At 30.3% G+C, this 25,410-nt stretch overlaps 1 protein-coding gene across 4 annotated transcripts; it reads left to right on the top strand.

Moving 5' to 3' along the window:
- The first annotated feature begins 6,459 nt into the window (after positions 1–6,459).
- LOC661561 (annexin A7) lies at positions 6,460–22,777 on the top strand. Of its 4 annotated transcripts, XM_967712.5 has the most exons (6): positions 6,460–6,615; positions 15,765–15,838; positions 18,778–18,880; positions 18,934–19,058; positions 21,908–22,345; positions 22,423–22,777. In XM_967712.5, the coding sequence occupies exons 2-6, from the start codon at positions 15,775–15,777 to the stop codon at positions 22,470–22,472; spliced, it is 780 nt and encodes a 259-aa protein (XP_972805.1). In that variant the 5' UTR covers positions 6,460–6,615; positions 15,765–15,774; the 3' UTR covers positions 22,473–22,777. The 4 variants fall into 4 exon arrangements, with proteins under 4 accessions (XP_972805.1, XP_008196164.1, XP_008196165.1 ...); XM_008197942.3 differs by having other exon boundaries at positions 21,908–22,777; XM_008197943.3 differs by lacking the exon at positions 6,460–6,615 and adding an exon at positions 6,951–7,092 and having other exon boundaries at positions 21,908–22,777.
- The last annotated feature ends 2,633 nt before the right edge of the window (positions 22,778–25,410 follow it).

Here is a 25,410-nt window from a genome sequence, read left to right as displayed (position 1 = left end):
GAATTTGTATTTTCTTATCTTGAAAGAAGCAAGTCGTGCGAAAATTCAAATCCCTTTTGATAATCTAAGTTGGGAATTCAGCAGCGTAGGGTTGGTCATGCAGGAGATATTGAACGCGAGGGGTGGTAAAACCTCCTCTTTTTCGATCCTGCGGCCACCCGCAGAGATACCACGAATGAGATTTGTTCCTGCGACGATTTTTTTACTCACGTGTTCTTACCTATCTCGAGACGCATCTCGAATAACAAAATCTGGCGTGATTCCAGCCGGGAGACGAGGATGGGACAATAAATTGTCGCTTGTGGATTTTTGTGCATTGGCTTGAATGAAGCCTTCATACTTATCTTGAAATTATTATTCTATAAAAGTGTGGCTAGGTATATGTGCATGAGACAATAGGTGATGTGGGATTTCGGATCGGGGAACAAATCCAAACCCATATTTTATAATTTATAAAAAGAATAATTTTTATAGAAAAAAAGAAAAAATATAATAGAATGGGTACAAATGGTAATTTTGTTTTGATAAATTGAAACGTACGTTTAAATTATCTGATCTGATTAGACTATTGTTTTAATTATAAATACATTTAATAACAAAGTAATGTAGTGTTCGATTAGTTTTCGTACAACTGGTTAGTTTTGAATTGACTGCTGTGTTTTTGACAAAAAGCTAATATAGAATTGACTAATGAGTTAGAATCGACAAAATATACAGCGTGATTCTTAAATAGACCGGCAAAATTCTACCACTGTAGTATCAAATTAGTACATGCTGCAAAAATCTTAAAAATATAATATTGAATTAGCAGAGTAAGTTGTAGTAGACTTGATCAGTGCAACAATGGTCACTGTGTATAGTCACTACTCATGATAAAAACGAGCACATCTTTTCCAATGCAACTAATTTAAAGTCATGGGCGTTGTAATAATTTAATAAATGACACGAACTAAAGAGAAAATGTATAAAGTCTTCTTACAGTAAGATTTTATCATCAGAAAAACAAAATATATGTCAATTATTTGTTCCTATTATTCATAAATTTACATCAGCTTTTAAAAATATTCTTTTTGAAAAGTAATAAAGTGGTCCAACCAATAGTAAACTATTTTTAGGTTTATTAAAATGCCTCTAAAAAGCAAAATGTCGAAAAAATAAAATAATTACTTATCAGAATTCACAAAATGCGAGTTATGAAAAAAATATTTTGCAACGAATTTAAATAAACTTTTAAGTTCCAAAGACATCAAATTGATCAGGTTGGTAAATAAAAGCTGAAGTTTGTATGGTTTTTATTTAGTAGTGTTTGATTGTTTTTTTTTTATTATTTTAATTATAATAATGATTATATAATTATAATAATTATAATATAATTATATTATATAATATAATATTATATAATATTATATAATAATTATAATAATTATAATAATAATTATTATAATTATAATAATAAAAAAGTATTTATACTTTGAAACTGAAACACCTGAAAAATTTAAACAAAATTTCAGAAACCTGTATCTTGAAATGGGGTTCAGATTTTCAAGTATTATTTTGGATTGGTTTCGTTTACTTTTTTGACATTTTCTAATTATTTTATTCTTTATATTTTTTGGAGCTAGCGACATTTAACGGATTTTTATAACAAAACAACATTTAAGTCTCTCTTGCTTGCTCTACTATGATTCAAAAATTATAAATTTTTTGCAGCTACGAGTACTTTATAGTAATTAATTAGTTTATAAATTAATTAATTTTAATTATAAAAAAATAAAAAACTTTGAAAAGATTTCGGATTTGAGAAAAATAAAAATTGCAAACGCTAAATTCTTTGCGACTATTAGTTTTTAATAGTAAAAATATCCTTTAATAAAGTCACCCTGTATAGTTTATAAACAAAGGCATTCCCCATTTTTGGTTTATTTTTTTGTAGATTTTTAAATATGATTTTTTTGGTTTTATATATAATCGTAACTGTTCTTTAGATTTTCAGGTTAGTTTTTTTTTTTTAATTTTTATGAGTAATCTTGGGAAATTAGTGTTTTTAGTTCTTTAATTTGTTTCTTTTAGTATTCTTAGTTCACAAATTATTAAACTCGTATAATTTCAACATTACAGAATATTAACCCTATCATAATTACTAGGTTTAACATGTTTTAAATATTTTTACGAATTGTTATTATTTATTGATAGAAACAGATTTCAGAAGAATATATGAAATATTATGAACAAAAATGACTTCGCTGCAAAAATTCTAACGAAAAAGGCCATTTACATAAGACAATTTTCTAGGAAATATTACAATCATGTATTTTCAAAATACATTGTGTTTAATTTGTCCAAAATAAGCTCGAAAATGATAATATGTTTTATGTTTTTAAGTTGCAACACACCGGAGAGAATAAATTGTTTCTCTCTATATAATATCTCGGTTTCAAAATTTTTGCAAAGCGTTTGTTTGCCACAATTTTGCAACTATAAATTTTTAACGGAACAATGAGTCATGCCGAGCAAAATTTTTGAGATAAGTATATTTGCAATATTTACCATCGCTATAAATTTGTCAACGCTACCTTGAGAGACTTTCCTTCAGGTAAATGCATTAAAAATAACCCGAGAAAAAAAGCACCCCGCTTGTTTTCCAGCATTGAAATTCAATCTAGAGACACGGAATTGATTTGAAAGGAGTCCAAATAGTAAAAAACGACCAAACTTTAAAATGTGTTGCACTTATTCATGATGAAAACCGAGTTAAAAGCAGTGTATATTCGAAACTATTTTACAAAGAAGAAATTTGTATTAAAAATAAATCCCGGTAATTGAAAACGCGGAGCGGTGGCATTTTCGCGATCGTTTTTATGTCGTCTATATCAAGAGATAGCGACGTTCATAAATCATTCAGATTCGCATTAAACTAACTGCGAATTTTAGAGTGACACTGACAACGACCTTATATAACTTACACCTACATCCGAATCACCTGTCAAGATGGTTTTTTATTCAACGAGACGAGATTCTACGAGTAGTGTAAGAGCATCTAGTCCTTGTTATTACTGAAGTTACGTAAACGACATCAAAGGAGCTCTTCTTTCCGTTAGACAAAGAATAAACACAACTAATTACCAAGGCATGCTTGTTAAGGTTTTAATAAAACTGATTTACCAATTCAAATCGTTACTTTATGTAACAGAAATTTTAAAAATCATCGAACAGTAAAAATACCACATTTCCGCTTCCTTCAATCACTCTCTTGTCACTCTATCTCTGCATTTTCGGAACACAAATTCCTTCCACCACAATCGATGCCATCTCCGAATCCCCTCCACCCCTCATAAATGAATTTCAAACTTACCACTAATCAGCAATCTATACGTAATAGTCGAATATAATGTCAATATTTGTTTAGAAACTTGCAGCATCCATCTCAAACCTGCATGAAAATGACTAGATTGTTTATTCATAACTCCCAAACCACCAAACAAATAATTAGATCACTTTTGATGTAAAACGCCTATTTTATGCGGCACGAAGCAAGTGACCTAATTGATTATTTACTCTACAAGTGGTAATAAAGCTCAATTTGTTTTCGGATAGTTTCAAGGTTAATAAATTAAGTTTTACCCGATCAGAACAGAGTATAATGGTCGATTAGTTTTTCTTTAAAGTTTATAAATATTCTTATGTTTTCAACTAAATGGAAAATTTAATTTAGCAAGACTAAATTATCTTGGCTGAAATTTCCGCGATGAGATTTATATTATTTTAAAAGATATTGTAGAATAGAATAAATTGAATACTTCACTTTCCTCCCAAAATTATAAAGTCAAGAGTGTTATTGACCTCCTAAAGTCATTACGATCTAATTATTCCTCTTTTATTCAGAATGATTGTTGTATTTGTGATCTCTGGGCCTCAAAAATGCAGTTACAGTTTTTAGAAACTTGATAATTTTTTTTTTGGAAAAAATAGTACATGTTGTAACTAATTAATTCTTATCCACTGCATGTGCAACAACAGAGGATATTCTGTTCTAATTTTACTTGTGAAACATTAATAAAATTCGAAACTCATAAGATTTTGGTTACAAACAAAAGATATGTGCCTAAATGAATTTCTAACTTCTGTTTTGGTGAAAAATAAAAATCTTACTTATTTCTAAATTTAATTTTACAATAGCCCTGCAACTAACTAAATTGACTTCAATCTAGAATTATGTTTATAAAGTAAAATGTGTAATTTTGATTTTTTTAAACTTATTATTTTAAAGAATTGCTATTTATTAAGATTAAGATTAATGGGTTTTTTGATTTTAATATTTTGGACTCAAGTAACCAAATATTTAAATACTGAAATCTATTTTTTCATTTCTTATTCTTTAAATAATGCTACAACAACAGATAAAATATGACACTATTCTAAACACAAAAAAGATTCAGGGTCAAATTAAGTTTAATGGGAAGCTTTCCAAAAATTTTTCATACAAAATATGTTACCATCCAAATTTATATTTTTTTAAATACAACATCCCATATTTTTCACATTTTTAAATATACACGGTAATTAAACAAAATGTTGCTTTTTACTCATAGATTTTGGAAAGTTTTAAAAATAATTGGATCTCATTGACAGAAAAAATATTCTTTTCAGAAATATGAAAAAACACAAAATACAACAAAGAATGCTTACTTACAGTTGTTTAAGTAAGTTTATGTAATAAAAAGTTCTGGACCTAAAAAAATTTTAAAAATTTGAACATTTCGAAAATCTTCTTACAATATATTTGATTAAGTAATAATAATTTAATTATTTATTTATTAATAAATGTCTCAAAAAAAATTCAAATGGTATTATTTAAAAACAACATTTGTCTATTAGACAATTTAGGCATTTTTTTTATTAATAAAAAAATTAAACTGAAGTTTGTAAGCCGTTGTAAAGATTACCTGCAAGAATAAACACAATACACGCTATGGTAATTTCACAAAACATAAGAAGATAATAATTTATAAAAAAGAAAAAACACCAAAAATGATATGATAAGTTATTAAAATTTTAAAACTTATAACTTTGACGGCATTCACAATTTAAGTTAAGCGGCACATTGCGTTCAAATCTCATAGGTGACTTGATAAACAACGATTTTTGAGCACATTGTAGTATTTAGTGTTGAGCAAAGTGACGACTTTTAACTCCTATTCCTATTCCTATTCTTATTCCTATTTTTATTTTTATTCCTATTCCTATTCCTATTCCTATTCCTATTCCTATTCCTATTCCTATTCCTATTCCTATTCCTATTCCTATTCCTATTCCTATTCCTATTCCTATTCCTATTCCTATTCCTATTCCTATTCCTATTCCTATTCCTATTCCTATTCCTATTCCTATTCCTATTCCTATTCCTATTCCTATTCCTATTCCTATTCCTATTCCTATTTCTATTCCTATTTTATTCAATAGATATTAAGACACTCTTGTTTGTTACAACACTCGTTTACTCCTAGTATAGTAAGTTAATGTAAGTACGTTTACATGTTGTAGACTAAACTTATGAAATATGACAACTATGTAAATTTTAGAGAAAAAAAATGCACGCCTATGTCTGCATTATTTTAACCAAGTGGATACATTTCAAGAGTCTTTTATGTCACTGTCAGTTCGCCACTTCTATTTAATTATTTCTTTAATTTTATTTGATATTTTGTTCAAATTAATCGGCACAAAAAATTGACATTTTGCAAAAATAAATTAAAAAAACCTGCAAAATAAGTCACTTTAATGCTTAAATATTTTATTATATTTTTTTATTAAGTTGGTCCCCGAGAACTGTCAAAATGATAAAAAATGTGTTTTTACACTTTTTTTACTTTTATACATATCGAAAATTAACAACAATTATCAAACGAAAGCCATTGTGGCGCCTCCAACTGGCAAATAAATTTTGAAAGCGGTAATTTAAAAAAAAATCACGTTCTCAAAAAAAAAATTTGTAAAGGTTGTTTTTTCCTTGCCATTGCTAGTATCGGGTACAATTTTTGCATGCACATTTACAATAATGTTGTGCATGAATGGTGTATTTTTTTCGATCTTTGCAGTATCTTGCGTTTGGCACCCAAGTCTCAGATCAGCATACCAAAAAATTCAATACTAAGTAAATATAAAATGTGCAGTTTTGTAGAGAATTGATTTTTAATCATTTTGCTTTTTGTTTGGTTCTGCTCCGTGGTCTATTTTGTGAGATATGTATAACAGTATGAACACATCATTTTGATAGTTCTCGGGGGTCGCCTTAACCGCCTTCGAATGTGCGCCACAGAATATTAGTAGATAAATTGAATTAAAACTTTTTGGGTTTAGTGAAGAATGTAAACATTTTACAAGTTCTTCCTTAAATGCCATCGAACTCCTAAGCATGGGTCCGGAAATAGAGCCTTGGGCGCCGCAAAGCAATCTGCGCCGCGAAAGTAGTGCGACCATGGTTTTAATGACGTCAAGCTAAATCGTTGGCAGAAATCAAAGGTTGTTCTCAGTTGATTCTTTGTAGTGGTAGACAGCAGTGCACCACATTTTTGTTGACAGTTGTGACAACGTGATAAACGAAAAACAATTGACCAGGTAGGTGTCTAGTACATCGGCCCGTGTGACTTCACAGTGTATTGCCAAGGATTTAGAGAACTAAGGTTATCGCAACTGTGTCAAAGTCGTCATGTTTATTTCGAGAAAATCAATGTTAGATAGATGAACACGGATTTAAGATTTCTTCAAGAAAATTGGACGAACCGGTTGGTGCATGTGTCCTTGGTTTTTTGATTAATTGTGTAGGTACTAAAGTATGTTAATGGGGAATTTTTATTACATTTACATCTAAAAATAATCGGTTCTGTTTGTGTGATATGTTTTCGACTGAGATTCACTTTCGTCTTGGCACTTCATTACAGTTTGAAAAGTTTCCCGCTTTTATCACTTCTTCGATATGTTATCGCGGATGCTTCATTGAATTTAACTCGATTGAGAGTAGTTGAAGAAGTTAAGTAGAGTGTGCAAGTGCTTGCTTATTGTAGTGGGTATATGTAATTTGCTATTACACTCTAAGTAAGAAACGCTAAATAGCCGTTAAACCAACATTCTTGACTGAATTATTATATGAATAATAAATAGTGATAATTGCCAAATTTTGTTTACACGGCGCCTTATAAATGGAAAATACATAACAAAAATTACTCTTAGAAAAGCCATAATTAAATTACGTACCTAAAGTATGAATCAGAGAAAATGTTACATTTTATGTGAATATGTAAACATGACTCAATTTTCAGGCAAATTCTTTGAAAATTATTTTGTTGCTGATTACTTTGCTTCGAGTTAAAATTTATGGTGTGGCAAATAAAACTAACCCTGAACTACCAGAAGGACGATGCTGTTAAATTGCAAAAATAGCGTCTGATAAGAATAATAAGTATCATAACAACTTTATTGATGCTTAACTTAATTAATTGTTAGAATTAAATCAAAAGATGGCAGAAATCCAATTAGGATTAAACTCAATAACAAACTATCTTTACGACCCTGAAAAACTTTCAATAATTCTTTTAATTGGGAGCCAGTTTATTGATTCAGGTCCTTTGAATGTTTGAATTTTCTTTTATTTGCAATAGTTGACTGTGGCTAGATACTTCAGCAAATTAGTCTTTTCTGAGCACTAATTAGCAAAGCAGGTTCGCTTTGATTTAATGATTTTGAAATTAAACTTGGATTATCTGTGGTTTAACAGGAATATCTTTTTAACTTGATAATTAGGAATGCTTTGTAAGAGCTTAGCCACTATCCACTCAATTTTGCATAACCATTTTTTAGAGTGAGCTTCAGGAATAAAAACAACAGTTTTTGAAATGCAGGCTATACACAAAACTTTGTAGTTAGTGTAATTACATGTGCAGTTTTTGTTTTGTAACTTCTGTACGCTTGTCGATGCGCTCTCTGATCAGGTTTTTGCAGACTTTTAATCCCTTGTGGCTTTTGCGTTCAGACAAATACTAAATAAAACTCAATAACATTTCTGAATTCGTATCGAATCAACTCATCAATCTGACAAGTCATTAGGCATGTTGCAAATATTTATTAAAGACATACAAGGTGATTCATGCACAACTACGAACCTGTCATTGATAGCATGATTTATAAAAATTAGTAATTTTATTTTTTTAGCCGACTTTTGAGAAAATAAATTTATTAATCCAATAATATAAATATATAAATAAGAAATAGCAAACACAGCTTTTAAAGGCTTTTCTCTTAAAGTTTCAGTAATTAAATTTCATCAGAAATTATTTCTGTTGGAACATCTTTAATTTATTGGAATAAAATTTCAGTCACTTAAACAAATGGCTTTGAATAAAAGATCAATATCACTAGGATTTTAAAAATGTTTTTTGAGAGAAGAACTTTATGTCATACTGAGTGGCCTAAATGTGTCCTTGTTGTGGTTATTACGAGGATAGAGGTTGTTCCATAGCTGGTGGCGAACTGACAGTGACATAAAAGACTCTTGAAATGCACCCACTTGGTTAAGATAATGAAATACATGGGCGTGCATATTTTTCTCCAAAATTTACTTATTTGTCATTTTAACATTGTAAATTTTGTAGACAAATGTTACTATTATTATTAATAAATTGTTCATTCTTTTTCATTTTACATATTTTATTATAACTTTTTAAAGTGGGCTTGACCAACATTTTATTACGACGCCTTTGGGAATGTTTTTTAATTTGGAAATAAAATTAACTAGACGCCCTCTGGTGATGACTTTTGAACTATGTCGAAAACAGTAAAGACATTTTCGTAATGCCAAATTTAACTGACATTTAATGAATTGTTCAACAATTTTGTGTGTATAGTGTTAACTACTTACAATAGAAAGAATTACTTTAAAAGTACGTGGTGGTAAATACTAGCGTTGACTTTGGTTCTGTAGTTTTTCGTGGTATAAAGTGTTTATTGTTGGAACTTGAAAGTGGATAAAAAGTGAAAAATATTTAAATTTTGATTACAAAGTGTTATCAAACAGTTGTCTAATTAAAGATTATAAGTAATGAATCACAGCGAACACAAAGTTTGGCTCAAGAAACCAATAAATTAGTGAAGTGTTATGAATTTTAGGTTAGAATTTTCCACTGAAAAAATCATGAAATGCTGCGGTAAATCTACAAAACTACAATAAAGATTAACAACTGCTGATACATTTCAACGTAAATTATGCCAAAAGGTAGGCTTTTCAATGTCTTTGTAATAATTTTCCAATAAAGAAAGTGAACCAAACAGTCATTCGTTATTCGTGTTTTCCTCGTCATCTCTCATTTGTCAACATAAGTTTCTTGCATCAAAGATGCAATAATCATTCCGCATAGGCAATGTAATAATTGTGAAGCCCCAAAATTCGTACAACGCTCAAAATGTCCGAATAAACATTTTCCTGCCATTTATGGTTACTGTTTTCGACCTAGCTCAGTGGCGCCCCCAACGGTAATTTTACTTCTGAATAGTAAACATATGTTTAATGCCAAAATTCAGTCATTTTTGACAATGTCAGTTCGCTACCAGGTTTGGAATAAGCCCTAACACTTTTATAAATTAAACATTTATGGACTGATTTGAATGAAATTTTCAAGAGATTTTCAAAATGAGCTTTTTAAATATTTCTAGATATCAGACGAGTTTAAAAACATGCGAACTGATTTTTTTTAAGTTTCTACTCGGAAAAAAAACAAAAACTTAAATGTTGCATTATTTTCACTCTGGATATTCAAAAAAAAAGGCTGGAAATGGATGTGAATATTTTTTAAGCCCCAGATTCCAAATTGTCGATAATTACACAAAAAAAATCTTTCGAGTTATCCCAATGTTTATTACGGAAATAAAGCTCCAACATAAATTTTTTACGTTTTTTTTTTTTGACTTCTTTGAACATTTAGGACATATTGACAGATAAAGCGATGCTGAAGTTATTTACGCAATACATTTCCCTGCTGAGGTAACTGTCATGGATAACTAGATCAAAATTTTAAAAAATTGCATGGTATGGTTCGTGCATGTTTTATTAATTCAACCACAAATTGATTTTGATGTTCCATTTTGGTTTTATTTTTACAAACCTTTGGGTTCATGTTTTGCTCCGAAATTTAACATTTTTATAAACCAATTATGGACTGATTTAAACGAAATTTTGAAAATGAGCTTTATAATATGCTTCAAGACCAACTTTGTAAAGTTTTTTTTATATTTTTTTCTCAGCTTCAAAATTCAAAAATTTAAAACAAGATATTAAACTTTTCCAAACTTCAAATTTCAAATAAATTTGATGGGATTTTAATTTAATTTAATTTGATATAAATGACACTAGCTGTAGTTTAATTCGGACTGTGTTACATTTTTTAATTTCATTTTGAGCCTAGATACACATCTACAAAGGTATTACCTATGTGTTTACATACCAGTTGGATATTTGTCGGAAGAAATTTAGCAGTAATTGCGATAGTAAATGAGTTTTTGATGACCTGAACTACTGATTTGCGGATGATAAGCGCACTCTTTGACTTCTTGAACGTAAATAAACACTAAACTTAGTCTTTGTTCCTTACCACTCGTGTTTTTCTTATCGATTATTTCACGAAATGTTTTTCGCATGAATGTATAAAATTTCTCTAAATTGAACGAAAACACGACGAAGTTCCAGCGATTCATTAAATTTTTCTGCTTTTTGAGAAAAATAACGAAACCTGCGCCTTCATCATTTCTGTTTAATTTGACGAAACAAATTCCAACTAACATCTTTAACCTCTAACATTGTGACGCTTTGTGTTGAACATTTCTCGATAAAATTCCGTAAAAATAACAAGCGTCGTGCTAAAAACCGCCAAAAGGGAAACCGACACATACATCCAAGCAAAACACCTTTCCATTATTCCTCATCTAGAAAAATAAAAAAATGAAAACATTATTTTGCTTGAAAATCCTGGTTTTACCAGAGAGGCGCAACCTTTGAGTTTAATTTAAAAATGGAATTGTGTCTTTGTTTTCTCCATTTCGGTATTGTTTGGATAATAACACGTCGTCATCGACTCATTCCTCGTTGTTGTCAGTAATAAAATTACCGAAACGGATAACAGAAGCGCAGACGTCGTAATTGCAGTCGCGCGGACCTACAAATAATTTATTGTTCAGGAGAGCTCCGGGTTCCGGGATTTAAGGGCAATCACATATTGTATCGCAAAAAAGCGGCTAAGTCTTGTGTACACTGCCAGATGCGTTCTGGCGTCCTTCGAATCCACACTTAATACTCCATCAAGCGTTTAATCTCCGTAATTAACGCAACCGTTTAAAATAATTAACTTTTGATGTTTGCTTTAGTGCCGGTTTAATCACCCAATCAATCTAGAAATCAAACGACACGTCGCATGTGTCGAGAGTATGCATGACGGCTAATTTTTCGAACTAATTTAACACCACAAATCCTCCTAATTCCAACGTTTATTGCTTCAGATGTTGACGGCGAATTTTCAGATCGTTGCTTTGTTAATATTGATTTGGCCAGAAGTGAGTTCCACTTAGTGTCAAATGACCTCTTGTAAACGGGTTAAGGAGGGTGGAAAGAGTTTTCGAGTAAAGACGGCGGATTTGATATAAAGCGATTGTTGATTGTGGAGGGAATGGACCAAAAGCTGGGGAGGCAAGGAGGACCTCAGCCGATCATTGATTCTTGTTAGATGTGGCAAAGGGACCAAATCTAATTTTCTCTTATTAGAATCGGTAATTGGGCAAAGTGGGAGATATGACCGGAATATTATGACCGCTGGGATCGGACTTAAATATTCATCTACAAAAGGTCTTAACACAACATGCAACAAGACAAGAAAGCTCCTTTATTAATCACGTTTCCGCAATAGGAACGATGATAAAGAGATAAATCTAGTTTTAATTTTAGTTTTATTGTGGCAGAAGACATCAACGTGACTAATGATACCTCCAAGTTTGAACATTCGGAAGTTGGAAACTCGTCCGAAAGCTAATAGAAACAAGTCATTTCGAATCTTTTAATGAAACGATTGTTTTACAAATCCAACCTCAAGTGTTCATAAAGCGGCACCGCAGCTTTTTCAGGGCTAAAAACACTTAACCGAACGAATTAATTATGGTTTTATATGCTTGTTAGTGGCCACGTTTGATGTTTAGTCTGTTTGCACCTCTGTGTGTCTAAACATTTTGCGTTTTATTTACGTCGCTCTTAACCCACATACGTGCGAGAGGAAACTGCTAACACTCTTAATAAGTGTTTCCTGCTTTATGTAGTTGCATCGAGGATTTACGTTGCAGAAAATAAAGGAAAGTTATTCCAATTTGTTATTGCACATAAACCGTCAAACAATTGCATTTTTGATAAGTTTCTACGTATTTAACCAACTTTGAAAACATAGGATCTGGAAAATAAACTTACCAAAATTTCCAATTCAAGTATTCTATTTTTAAAAATTAAGGTCAGAAATTGATTTGGTAGGACTTCGAAGCCCCAAGTTTAAAATTTTGCGCGAATTACACAAAAAATATCTCTCTTCAAATTAACAATTCATTCACAAATTTATTTTATTGTTTCATTTTGTTTATTTTTAATTTTGGGTTCTTATGAACATATGAACAAATGTTTCACGAGAGCTCGAAAATAACTTTTATAAAAGGATTCTAGACATCAACATAACTTTTAAAAACTTTAAAAACGTAGAAACTGGAATTTTTTTTTTTTTTTTCAAAATTTGCTAAGCTCCAAAATTCAGAAACTCTTTCTTTAGGATTTCGAATTTGGAATAACAAAATTACACGACAGCCTAAGTGACGAAGTCAAAACGCTTTCCGTGTCCTAGTGCAAGTTTTAATAAACCGGCCATAAGTTTATTTTTTTATTACGCTGCGACGTAATTTTATCTAAATTTTGAGTTCTTGTTAAGATGCCAAAGTTTAACACTTTCATTATAAATGAAACGATTACGAACCGATTTGAACGAAAATCCTACAAGGGACTGAAAATAATGTTTGTATATGATTCTAGACATAAATCTGACGTTGAAAACATAGAAACTGGAAAATATTATTTTCAAAATGTGTTACTTCCTAAATTCCAAAATTCAAAAATTTCTCGAAGTCTAAAATAATCTTTGTAATATGATGATTCTTGACATAAATCTGACATTGAAATCATATGGACTCAAATTTTTTTTCAAAATTTGTTATTACTTATTACTAAACTCTAAAATGGAAAATTTTTCAAAGTGTTATATTTTGGACTCTTTGTACCTTAAATATTTCAAAAGTAAATCAGAAATGGATTTTCCAAGTTTTCAAAACTTAAAATCGTAAATTTTGCTCAAATTACTCGAAAAAATATTTTTTCTGATTTACATCGAATTTCCAAATTGAAGATCAAGAAAAGTCGACACAAAGACCTTAGTAAATCGTTTGCACCATGTGTGTTTTGAAGTACAAGCTTTAATAATACAGCCTTAAATTTCCTTGCCAAGGTGCTAAGGTTAATAACTAATTTTAAAGAAAATTTGAAAATTAGCTTTTTAGTATGAATCTAGAGATTAAACTAACTTTAAATAGGAACTAATAGAAAAAAAGGACTAAAAACCATTTTTTCAAAATTTGTTACCTAACTCAACAAATTTTAAATCACTTTTGGTCTAAGAAAGAAGTAAAAAGTAACCTGCAAAATTAATTGCCTGGTCCTTGAAGCCCCCAATCTTAAAATTTTGTGCAAATTATATAATTTTTTTGAAGTTACAATAAACCCTAAAAAACTCTGAGCCACCTTAGTAGTGGCTCAAAATTGTACCATTTATGCATCATAGTGTAATAATCCAGCCAAAAATAATTTTAGTTTTTTTAATCCGTGGTGGCTTCAGTTTTACCAACTTTTGAGTTTTTTATGGTGATTAAAGAAGTTAACTTATAAATCAAACAATGATGGACCCACTTGAACGAAATGATCAAGAGAACTCAAACATAGCTTGTTTGTAATAGAACTCTTGATATTAAACTGACTGTAAAACGTAGGAAATTGAAAATAATTTTTTAAAAAATTTTCACTTAACCCCAAAATTAAAAAATATTGAGGAAATAAGCTCGGAAATACATTTGGCCCCAAATTCTACATTTTGTTCAAATTTCCAAAAAAAAATATTTTTTTTATTTTTTCTGAATTTAGGATTTCAAGTCCAAAAAATTGACAAAACGGGCTTAAGTTTGCACTATTTTTGTATCCCAGTGCAAGTTTTAATAATGCAGCTATAATTTCATTGCATTTTTACGTTCTAGGTTAATTTTTATCAAACTTTCGGTTTTTAAAATGATGCTGTATTTACCACTTTTATAAATCACACAATTATGGAACGATTTGAACGAAGAGAACTCAACAATTTTAAAGATATTATCATGCCATTTTCTAAAATTTTGATCTAGTTTTGACAGTTTCGTTAACCCGTCCATTACGAAAATAAAATTCCAATATAATTTTTTTATGTTCTTCGGTAAACATTATGGACATACTGACAGATAAAGCGGTACTGAAATTATTTGCGCAATTCAGTTTCACTGTCATGGATAACTAGATAAAATCGCAAGGTAAAACTAAACACTGTTCGTATAAAAGTCCTATGGTTTGGCTATTATTTTATTAAGTAACATTTTAGTAGAATTTCTCTTATTTTATTAAACATTTTGTTTTCTCATTATTTTGCCCTTAAAGTGTAACTACCGAAACGCTGTAAATCATACTTTGTACAATAGGTTCAACTCTTGGTTTAAGATAACGTAAGATAATTTGTTCTGCTTTGTTGCACTTTCGATGGCTTCTAAAACATGCAGCCAAGTGATAATTAAACAGTTGTACTTAGACTTGCTGGTTGAAATAAGTCCATATTTCCTGTACAATCCAATATAATGAAATGTTTTTTACACCAATATACTATTAAAAAGTATTGGATTCAACTATACATTTCAAATATGTAAAAGTATTTGTCTGTAGTCTCAGACGTTTGATTTACATTTTGTGCATTTTGGCTTCCATAAGATTTCCATATTTCAGCCGAGTACGTACGCGTTTATTTCAGTCCTTCCAGTAAATAAAAATAAAGTAAGTTGTTCCATTTACGATCCACCCTTTTGTTTAATTCATCATGATGGCGCATCCACCATTCGGAATCGAAAAAGCCATAACTTATCAATTCCAAAGCCACTTCTCGCGTTCGAGTAGACACTCGAGTGTAAGAAAATCGGGTTAGTGCTCGACGTAAACACTTTATAAAATTTTATTCGCGCTTTTAAACGCTTGTATCGAGCGACGTGTGTAACACAACATCTCCGGTATTGATGCATGTAAAGTCATAAAATTTAACGGCTCCGGCTACAATCCTATCAAATTTATTATAAGCATAAAATGTAAATAATTCGTCGCATGCAGCGTCGTCCCGATCCGGCATAAAGCCGCGTTATTACTAGTAAAGTCGAGCCTCTGTGTTGGCAACACCGTAAATCAGACAACAACAACGCCCTCTTTCCACTCCAGAACGAGGCTTTTAAACTCGAATAATGAGCAATTTAATTCGGATCAGTCTTTGTTTTCAAGGCGAACTTTTGTTCGGTAACAAAGCGCCATTAAAATGGGACGGATTTGAATCTAGTGTTTTCACGTATTATTCTTTTCTTCTTTTTTACAGGCTCTTCAAGATGAAGTCGTGGCTCGTATGTGCATTCATGCTCGCGTGCCTGGAATTAGGAGAATCTTATTCAAGTAAGTATACACTATTTACTTAACGATTTGGTTTCATACAAAAAGACAACTTTGCGTGTTGAAAGTTGCGAAATAAATGGAGTACAAAATTGCCCTCCTTCATGATACGCCACTGTCTCGATCAACAAAAATACCATCATTATGTCATCGTATTCACATTCGACCTTGGTGTTTAAAATGGAAAAAGAGTTAATTATGGAGGTCCCCAAATTACCAAACAGTAAAAAATTCTGTGTCTGTATACCAATGTTGCTAACTCAAGCTACATTTATTTTTCAAACTACTTGCTAAAAGTTTAAACTAGTAGTGGTCAATCTAATTAACATTTTTTACGTTATTTATACTTATTTATTTACAGTGTTTAATTTACATACACATGTAAACAGTTCGCAAGTTCAAGAAACTCGAAATGTTCAATAAAATGTTAATGATAGTAGTTTTTCAGAGATTAAAACTAACCGCTAATTAAGTTGACTTTAGAAAATGATAGCAGTCCTAATTGCTAATGAGTGCATAATTTTATGACAATTTTCCTCTGCAAGTGTTGGTCTAAATGAACAAAACACAACGACCAAAGCGAGGAACGTCTGGAAATGAGTGTTTAGAAGTAGCAATGCTGAAACCCTTTTAAAAATTAAACATTTCTAAAGATTTTAGAATAAACTAACGGTAGTAGTAAATTACAAAAGTTGCTACTGTTTATTATTTAAGATTTTCTTTTAAGTGAGACAACATAAATTAAAATTAAAATAAATCGAATTTCTTAAGTTGTAGTTTTAGTCGCCCAAAGATAAAATTCAAGAAGTCTTATAAAAACTTGAAAACAATATTTTATGTGAAATAAAAAAGGTAATGTGCTTAGTTACTGGACTGTAAAAATACAAACGCATTTAAAATAGTGTAATTTTTACATTTTTCACTTTTCAAACATCGATTACGGCGAAACTAAAGGAAGGACAAAGAAGCAGCACCTTCGTAATCAGCGCGTCAAAATTTAAACTTGGTTCAAATCGAATTAATGGCAATAAAAAATAGAAAATATAATGAATAACGGTTTAGCCTCTAACACAGACAGAACAAAACATTAGTGGGTCGACTTCGAAGAAAAATGAATATTTTTAGTGTTTGTAGTGGTAAAAACGTTTGAAATATACTAGGCTAGAGGCAGAATCTCGCGCTGTAAGCGATACAATAAGTTTAAATGCTGCACAACGATTAGTTTTTGAGTTAAGGTTTTTTAACCCGAAAGCTATTAATCGATTTTGCGGAGAGATTTATTAAAATCTTTGAATTTTTTTACTAAAGCAATTTTTATTTACAAATATCTGTTAAAACTAAGAAAACATGCACTGTTTTAATCAAGATTTACTGATCACTTGACCAAGTGTGATCTCGCATTAACTTTTAACCGCGAATTAATTGTTTATTTGCTGTCTCTAAACCGGCCCTTGGTTCTACTTCCTTTAATTTATGAATTCTATACTGTAAGAAGTCACTAATAACATTACCTTGCGATTGAAGAAGAAATGAATATCAAATGTTTTTAGTTTTAGGATTTGTTGATTGGTTTCCATATTAATTTATAATTAATTAATAATATTCATGATAAAAAGACTCACCTTAGCACTCTTTACACACTGTTATTGCAGTTTTGTACTTATAAAAATAAATCAAGTATAGTTTAATATTTCATGATATGTACCCTTGAAACTGTATTAAGAACATATTGTTGACATACATTTAAGAAGGATTTATCTTTAATTTTCATTATTAAAATCCTTGTAACTTACCTAAATTTAAAAGTAAAGGTTCTAGTTTATTTCTTGTATTTGTTTTAAAATGTTAAAAGAAAAATTTCTGCTAAGATGATAATAAACTAATATTCAGATACAAACTTATCATACGTCAAAAATCATGTAAGTCACTGCAATGTATTCGGTAACAGGGAATAGATCAAGAAAGTGTTATAGAAAATGGGAAGTACAGTGATGTTCAAAAAGAATGACACCTCTATTAAACAGTCTGGATAGCAAAACTCCGAATAAAATCTTTTATCTCATTAATTTCAACAAACAGGTTAGTTTTTCAAACTGTTCAACTATTTTACACAATATTTAGCTAGTTTATATTCTAGTCAAAGATACACATCAACTGTATCACATCGAAAAGATTTAGGGGTGTCATTCTTTTTGATCGTGACTGTACAATCTAAGATTTTAAAAATATACTTAAAAAAACATGATACCAAAGATTGTAAGGTAAGGTAAGTAACTAATAAAAACTAATTATATATTCTGTTTATTTTTGTTTTTGTTTTGGATGCTTGTTTAAAAATACTTGAAGTAACACTTTTGTTGTGTGTTTAGGAAAAGGCACTTCTATTGATTACTTTTTTGGTAGCATCTATCACAACATGTGATTTTTCTAGCGCTTTATATTTATAGCTAATATAACTCTTAATCGGTTTGCAAACTGATACGCGAGAGCTGCAAATGCTGATCTGAATTTCGTTTTAGTATTTAAGGACCCTATCTTCAAGACTTTTATTTATGTGTACTAATCTTCTTAAAACTTTTTTTCTGTGTACTTATTGATCCACCAAATTCTCCATTCATTTAGCCAAAGCATTTTTTGTATTTACGTCTGCATTTTTTATTTGTAAAACTTTAATTAGATTAGCTTTTTAAATAAACTTGTACAGCTTCAAGTTTCATCAAAAATAATTATCTGGAATTATATTAAAAAAAATAACAAAAAAAGCGTTTCGTACTTGGAAACTCGGGAGAAGGACTCATCAAATGAAATTGAGATGAGTATCGTTTTATGTCTCATCACTTGTAACGAACGAAGCAGACTGTCATTTTTCATTATTGGCAACATTTCCAACAATGCGAACGACGACGCCGTGATGATTTAAGAAAAATTACAATCTGTTCCAGAATATGGACGCACGTGTAAAGACATCGGTTGTCTCACCAACGAAGTATGCGTAATGGAAACTGACCCTTGTTCTTATTACCAAAGACAAAATGAATGTGGATCGTAAGTCACCAAACTTACAACTATTCCGTTTAACCCAACTCAAACATTTGCAGTTACCCCACTTGTAAGAAAATGGACAATGCTGGCCCTCCGACGTGTAAAAGCTACGTCTGTCCGCCCACGAAAGTATGCAGAATGGACGGCGCCACCCCTAAATGTGTCGACGATCACAGCAAAGGTATAATTAATAATAATTAAGAGCACAATTTTTATTTAATTTGATTTTGTAAAAACAACTGGTCTGAGAAAAAAGATTTTAACTTGTTATCTTCATATGGTTTAGCAAAAATTTCAACAAAGAATGTGATGCCATTTTCTAGAATCACAAATTATTTTAGTTAGATCAGATAAATCTCATGATTGTAAAGTTCGTAGAATTGATTATATTCATATTCATTCTGCTGGAAAACTATACTTGTGTTACGTTTACTACTTTTATGGCAATTTAATAACACTTTTATTGAAAACCTACATTTTCCAGAATTCCTAACTCATGGGATCACAAATATTTAAAACCACATGATTCAGATACTAAAAATGCATGTTATTATAAATATTTAGTATTACTTGTCTTTAAGCAATTTATAATATAATGATTTCATACATCTGACTAATTAATAGTTGCTATTTGGACAATAATATAATTAAGTAATCAACGAAAAACAAAAAAGTTGTATCAAAGTATCATTTGGTTATAGAGAACAGCTATTCTGATAGATTATCAGCTGGAACAAGCAAGAAAACATAGTTTAAATATATTTGCTAATTTTTCTAAATTAAGTTACGCAAATGTGTATAAATTATTATTTTATACATATACACGTATAAATTATTCATTATACTTTTTCTTAGTGGTTGCAGAACGCATTCATTTGTAATGCTTTGATACTTAGTATTATTTAAATAAAATAAAATCTAAGTTTTAACCAACAGTTAAATTAATCACAATATCCCTATTCATTTGTGCGTAGTTTTTATATTCCATTCATTGCACAACAATATGAAATTTAACTCTTAAAGACAAAAGTTCAAAAACATAATCAATTTAATAAAAAGCATCATTTTTAAGGTTCGCTCAGTCCTTTAAGGTTTTGTTTAGCGTTCTGATGAATTTGTCTGATTAAGGTTTCAGTATAAAAAATAATAAAAGAGTTGAGTTATGTAATGTACAATATGGATGATATTAGATTTTTGCTGCACCGAAAAAACAACTCAATTTCTTGTTTAAATTAACAAAAAATGTTCTTTCGATATTGGTATATGTCACTATTTGGAGTAAAAAAATAAAAAATCCCAGCAGTTAACAGTGAAACAATCATTTCGTAGTTTATTAAACTACTTGACAATTTTATCGTGAGATGTAAAGAATCTGTTAAAACATAAATAGATTCAAAAAAATTCATAAAGACTATTAATTTTACTGTTGTTTCCCCCGTTTTATTATATTCGTTTGGTATTATTTAACAAACAAATCCTGACATTAATAACTTTAACATGAAAATTACAAGACTATTCAATTATTAAAAAAAAAACATTGAAAATCATTTACTGTGAGGTTTTCTTTGTCTAAAGAAAATAAAAGGCGAGGTGTTCTAAATCTTTTTAAAGAAAAGAAAAGCCTTTGGTAAGTTTAAAAAAATAGAGCAATTATAATTATTTTTCATTATGAGTTAGTTTTTAATTCGTATTTGATTTAGACCAAATTATCTTATTATTAATATGATCCCCATTCATTTTTCTAGAAAATAACCATTATAAATTCTATTGGTATGTCAACAGACCAGACATTGCCCTTGTTTCTAAATTAGCAAAATCTTTGGAAACTTTCCTTTAACCCGCATTTTTAAAACCTTTCCTGGAAACTGTGCTTTGTTAAAAATGTTAATATTTGACACTGTTTTTGTTTTTGATAAAATCCGAAATTGATTTGTCCTAATATGTTTTACATATCTTAAAAAACTAATCTTAAACAGAATTTTTTTAATTTTTTTCAAATGCTAATGTTTTTATTTTTATTTTTCGAACATTTAAAGCACTTTCTGATGTTCCATTACCACTAGAACCTATTGTCACACAATTTGAAATACAGTAAAATGTTGCTTATTTGTGTGCATTCTAATATGACAGTCTAAAAGAGAAAAAAATATTTTAATAACAAATGTTTAATTGTTATTCTGTTAAAGTTGTACTGTCTTTTAATTCTGAAAATTTTCGAGCCCTTGCAACAGCACCAAATTCTTGGAATCAAATCAATTGGAAAACGGCTTACGTTACATCTAAATTTTAGGAGGTAACTTAAAACAAGATTAGACATTTTTTACTTGAACCTGGTAAACAAAATGATGAATAAAGTCAAAAATTGTCGAAAAAAATATTCCTGGAGTTGTGGAAAAATTAACTAGTAACGAATCAAGTTACATTTTACAAGAAAATCCTGAAATTAAAATGTTCAACGATTGAAAAAGTAATGGTAAATGGTAATGGTGGAGCTGACTGATTTTAGTGTTAAAAGTGTTAGAGGTTGGCAGTGATTTTTTCAGATAATTTTACATCACCAAATTTACAACATTATTAGTTTAATCTGAAGATTAATTAACTAGTTGAATGCTTTTCTCTTTTGTACAATAAACAATTTTTTTTCAATGTTTTTTTCCTACTTTCCAAATACACATCATTCAGGAAAATTATGCCACAAAGATATCCAAATATAAGAAATACGTAGTTATTAAAAAGTCAAAATTGTATCAATAATTATTATTTGCTGCAATTGGAGTGTTAACTATCAAAAACACTTAAACTTAAATCTCGAACATCTAAAATGAAATTCAAGATTAATTCTTAAAATTTAGAAATCGTTTTTGTAATAACCTGTAATATTGTCAGAAGATGTCTCAATAATACTCCTAAATTGCTCCTAAATAAAATAATACCTCAACAAATTTTTTTTTTATTTTGTTGTTGCTGTTATTAATTAATTGTTGAATATTATTATTGTAATTATTATAATTCTTTATTAAAAAATGACAGTGGGCCGTGTCGGGTATGACACCACCGAGCTAAAAAGCGCCGACCAACCCTCTGGAAACATCTACCCCAACCTTCCCCGTGGTGAAACAACCCCTCGACCCAACATCGGGTACCAAGGACCTCCCGGTCAAGGTTACCAAGGCGGTCAAATCGGTTCGGGTTACCCTGGCCAGGCCAAACCGTACCCACAGGGTTACCCCCAACAAACCTACCCCCAACAACCCTACCCGGGTTACAACGGGTATAACAACCAGCAAGGGGGTTACCGAGGAGGGTATCCACAACAAAACGGTTACCCTAACTATAACTACAACGGCCAGTACCCGAATAATTACCAAGGGGGTTACAACCCTTATGGACAGAACAGATACGGACAGAATAGTGGAGCTTCTTCCGGCGGTTTCGTCGATTCGCTTACAAGCGCTTTGAAGAAATATGGTACGAACTTGCTCAAAGACGCTATAACCAAGCAGATTGCCGGTGGTAATAATCGTAATTAATTTTCTGTGTTACAGGGCTATTCTATATGATTGGTGCGTTTTATTATCAGAGGATTTGGGGATGATTTTGTAACGTTAACATAATTTTATGTGTTGATATTTTTTAATAAAGTTTGAAAATCCTTTGAGTGTTTCCTTGGTGAGTATTTGGTGGTAGTCTGTCACTAACTGCACAGCTGAGAATAGCCTTTTAACACAACTTCTTGCCATTTTCTATGTGTTGTGTTTTTCTAAAGTAATACAAGTAGGTACGAAATTAATTTGTATGCTAATAAGCTGCCTTCTAGCCCCTTCTCCTCATTTTCCTCCGCTTGATGTAGTAGTTTTTGTATTTATTTTGTTTGTCCGATAATAAATTAAAATACGTCCCTGCCGGAGTTTCATTTCCCCGGAATAAATTACTCACGCACTCACCTCTATTAGATTTCTTTTAATTAAAGCCAAGTGTTTGTCTGCTTTGCTTTGTTAACAGTGTAATTAAAATAATTAGATGCAACTGTGCGGTGGAGTTCTCTCTCTCCCTCGGGATGAAATTACAACTTTGGAGTTGTGCACGGACCGGACCCGGAAACGTTTCAAATTGAGTAATATTTATGAGGGTTTATTACAAGTTTACGGCAATGATCCGAAATGAAATTCTTTTATTGAAGCGGCGCTACACCGCCTTCTGCTCGCTGCTCTTTCGTTATTCTGACTTACACGCGAAAATTACTTTTTCTTCCTAACGAACTAAGTTCGGAACGTGGCGGGCGTTTTAATCAACAAGAGAGATTTTGCTGTGAACTGACCTTTATTTAGATACGGAAGGTAATATGAGTCCAATTAACAGAAGCATTGTTAAGGATTCGAGGAAGGGGGTGAAAAATGAATCATGAAGAATGGATATACTGAGCAGGTAATTAATACAACACAACGATAAGACGAACTTTGAATACACATACAAATCATTTTTTCGTTGACGATTTGTTAATGTCAGTACTAAACCTATCGTCTTCAACTTTCATAGCATAACTTGTTTATTACTTTAACGTTTAAAAATTTGATTCCTGCTTTGTAGGGCTTTACAATTAATTTATCATATACCTTCTTACTAGTCATCAAATGTAATAAATGTAACGGTCCATTAAAGTGATTACGTGGATTCTGGCGGCCCGTTTGTTGAAAAAGTTGAATTTGGTTTTGGCTTAGACTTAATTTCAAATTTTGCCACCAGAGTACAATAGTTTGCAGTCAACTAGTTTGATTATGGGCAATTAATAATCTCAACTATTAGAGGCACTCACTCGTTAACGCTCGTTCCTGCTTTAAATATTACTAATAAACAAACTACTTTAGTTTATAAAAAAACTATTAAGTAACTACTTAATTAATTAATTTAGTATGGTTTTACTATCGATTTTGAGCATTTTAAAAGGAAAAATGCCAATGGAATTTTTTTCAGCTACGAAGAAATTGTAATGAAACAACAACTAGCTTTTATTTTCGAGAAAAACTAAATATTTCGAAATTTATTTTGTATTTTTTTTCTATTTATTTTCCTATAGCGTGATTTCGGTAATCGATTTTTCCAACTCTGTCAAAAAATAAAGTCATTATAAAGATCGTTTGAAATTCAAAAAATCAGTAAAAATCAGCACGAAAGATGATTCTTTTCTTTAAATTTTTTATGAATTTTAAAACTTATAGTGTAGGCAAAAATGTTTTTCTCTGAGAGAATAAAAATTTTATAAAGGAAATAATCAATGGAAATTATTTTTTTTAATTGGACAAAACTTGCAAGAAAATAGTTCGGGCCTAAGGCATTATCTCTTTCAGAAAAATTCCAGGGGTAGAAATGATTTTTATCTTTATGGTGTTATTTCATGAATCACTTTTACTTTTTATTAAAAACAGATAATTAGAAGGACCTTTGACGGCTAAAACATTGTTAGGAAGCAATCACTACTTTACTTGTTTTTTTTATAAGAATTATTAACTGTTAAAAAATCATTGCGAAATAATTTACTAAACTAAAACACTAAAATTTGTTTCTAAAAATTCACCATTGAAGTTTTGTCGTGACAGTGATTAAACCATTTTGACTTCCAAAAATTATTAATAAACTAGTTCGCCTCTAATAGTAGTCTACTTCTTATTTTTGAAAAATATCCGCCTCAAGTCAATGGAACTAATAGAAGGATCTTTTGGCTGTTAAAACATCCTTAGAAAATATTTAATACTTTCGAGTGTTACTTATGCCCATGAAACATAATCTCTTTTAAGAAAATATGCTCGCCGCTGTTAACTATTTTTTACAATCGAAAGTCCTTTCACCAAAAAATAATTATTCCTATAAAAGTGAAGCAATGGCACAATATTTTGAAAAAACCTAAAAATTTATAAAGGGCCTAAGTAGCGATCGTCGGTTCTACAGACAAAAGTCCTTTGACTAAGCTTTATTTTCTACAAAAATCATAAAAATGTACGGATGATTCGCGAAAAAATAATTTTTCTGTAAACGAGTCAGTGTCAAAATATCTTCAATTTTTTTTTATTTATTTAAGCCGTAAGGGCGGATTTTACAATCGTCAGATAACTTTATCCTGGGGATAAATTTTAAAAAATACATTATAACAATTATAACCATTAGAAATAACTTATCCTGGGTTTATCTGACGGTTGTAAAATCCACCCCTAGAGGTAATTGTCGCTTCACTATTTTTTGCAATCTAAGGGCCTTTGGATAAGCTTTGTTTCTGTTAAATTGAAAAAAATTCTATGAATGATTCGCCAAAAAAATAAGTCGTCTAGAAATGAGTCAATGAAAAAATATACTGAGAAAACCAAAGAAGTTTTTAAAGTTCCAAGAAGTTGTTGGTTCACTTATTTTGGAAACAAAGCTTTGTATTCTGCAAAAATCAGAAAAAATTGACGGATGATTCGCAAAAAAGATTTGCTATTGAAATACATATTTTGAAAAAATCCAAAACACATGTTTATATACTATAGAATATAACATGCTAC

Source organism: Tribolium castaneum, chromosome 6 (assembly GCF_031307605.1).
Source record: "Tribolium castaneum strain GA2 chromosome 6, icTriCast1.1, whole genome shotgun sequence".
Classification (NCBI taxonomy): Eukaryota; Metazoa; Arthropoda; class Insecta; order Coleoptera; family Tenebrionidae; genus Tribolium; species Tribolium castaneum.
The sequence above is the reverse complement of the archived record's forward strand: the minus strand, read 5'-3'. Positions and strand labels throughout refer to the sequence as shown.

What these genes read in the sequence shown, in the direction of transcription:
- LOC661561 (XM_008197942.3), top strand. Translation starts at nt 15,775, where the DNA reads ATGAAGTCGTGGCTCGTATGTGCATTCATGCTCGCGTGCCTGGAATTA. An exon ending in ATTAGGAGAATCTTATTCAA is followed by an intron (nt 15,839 to 18,777) that starts GTAAGTATACAC and finishes AATCTGTTCCAG; the next exon opens with AATATGGACGCACGTGTAAA. An exon ending in TGTCGACGATCACAGCAAAG is followed by an intron (nt 19,059 to 21,907) that starts GTATAATTAATA and finishes AAAAAATGACAG; the next exon opens with TGGGCCGTGTCGGGTATGAC.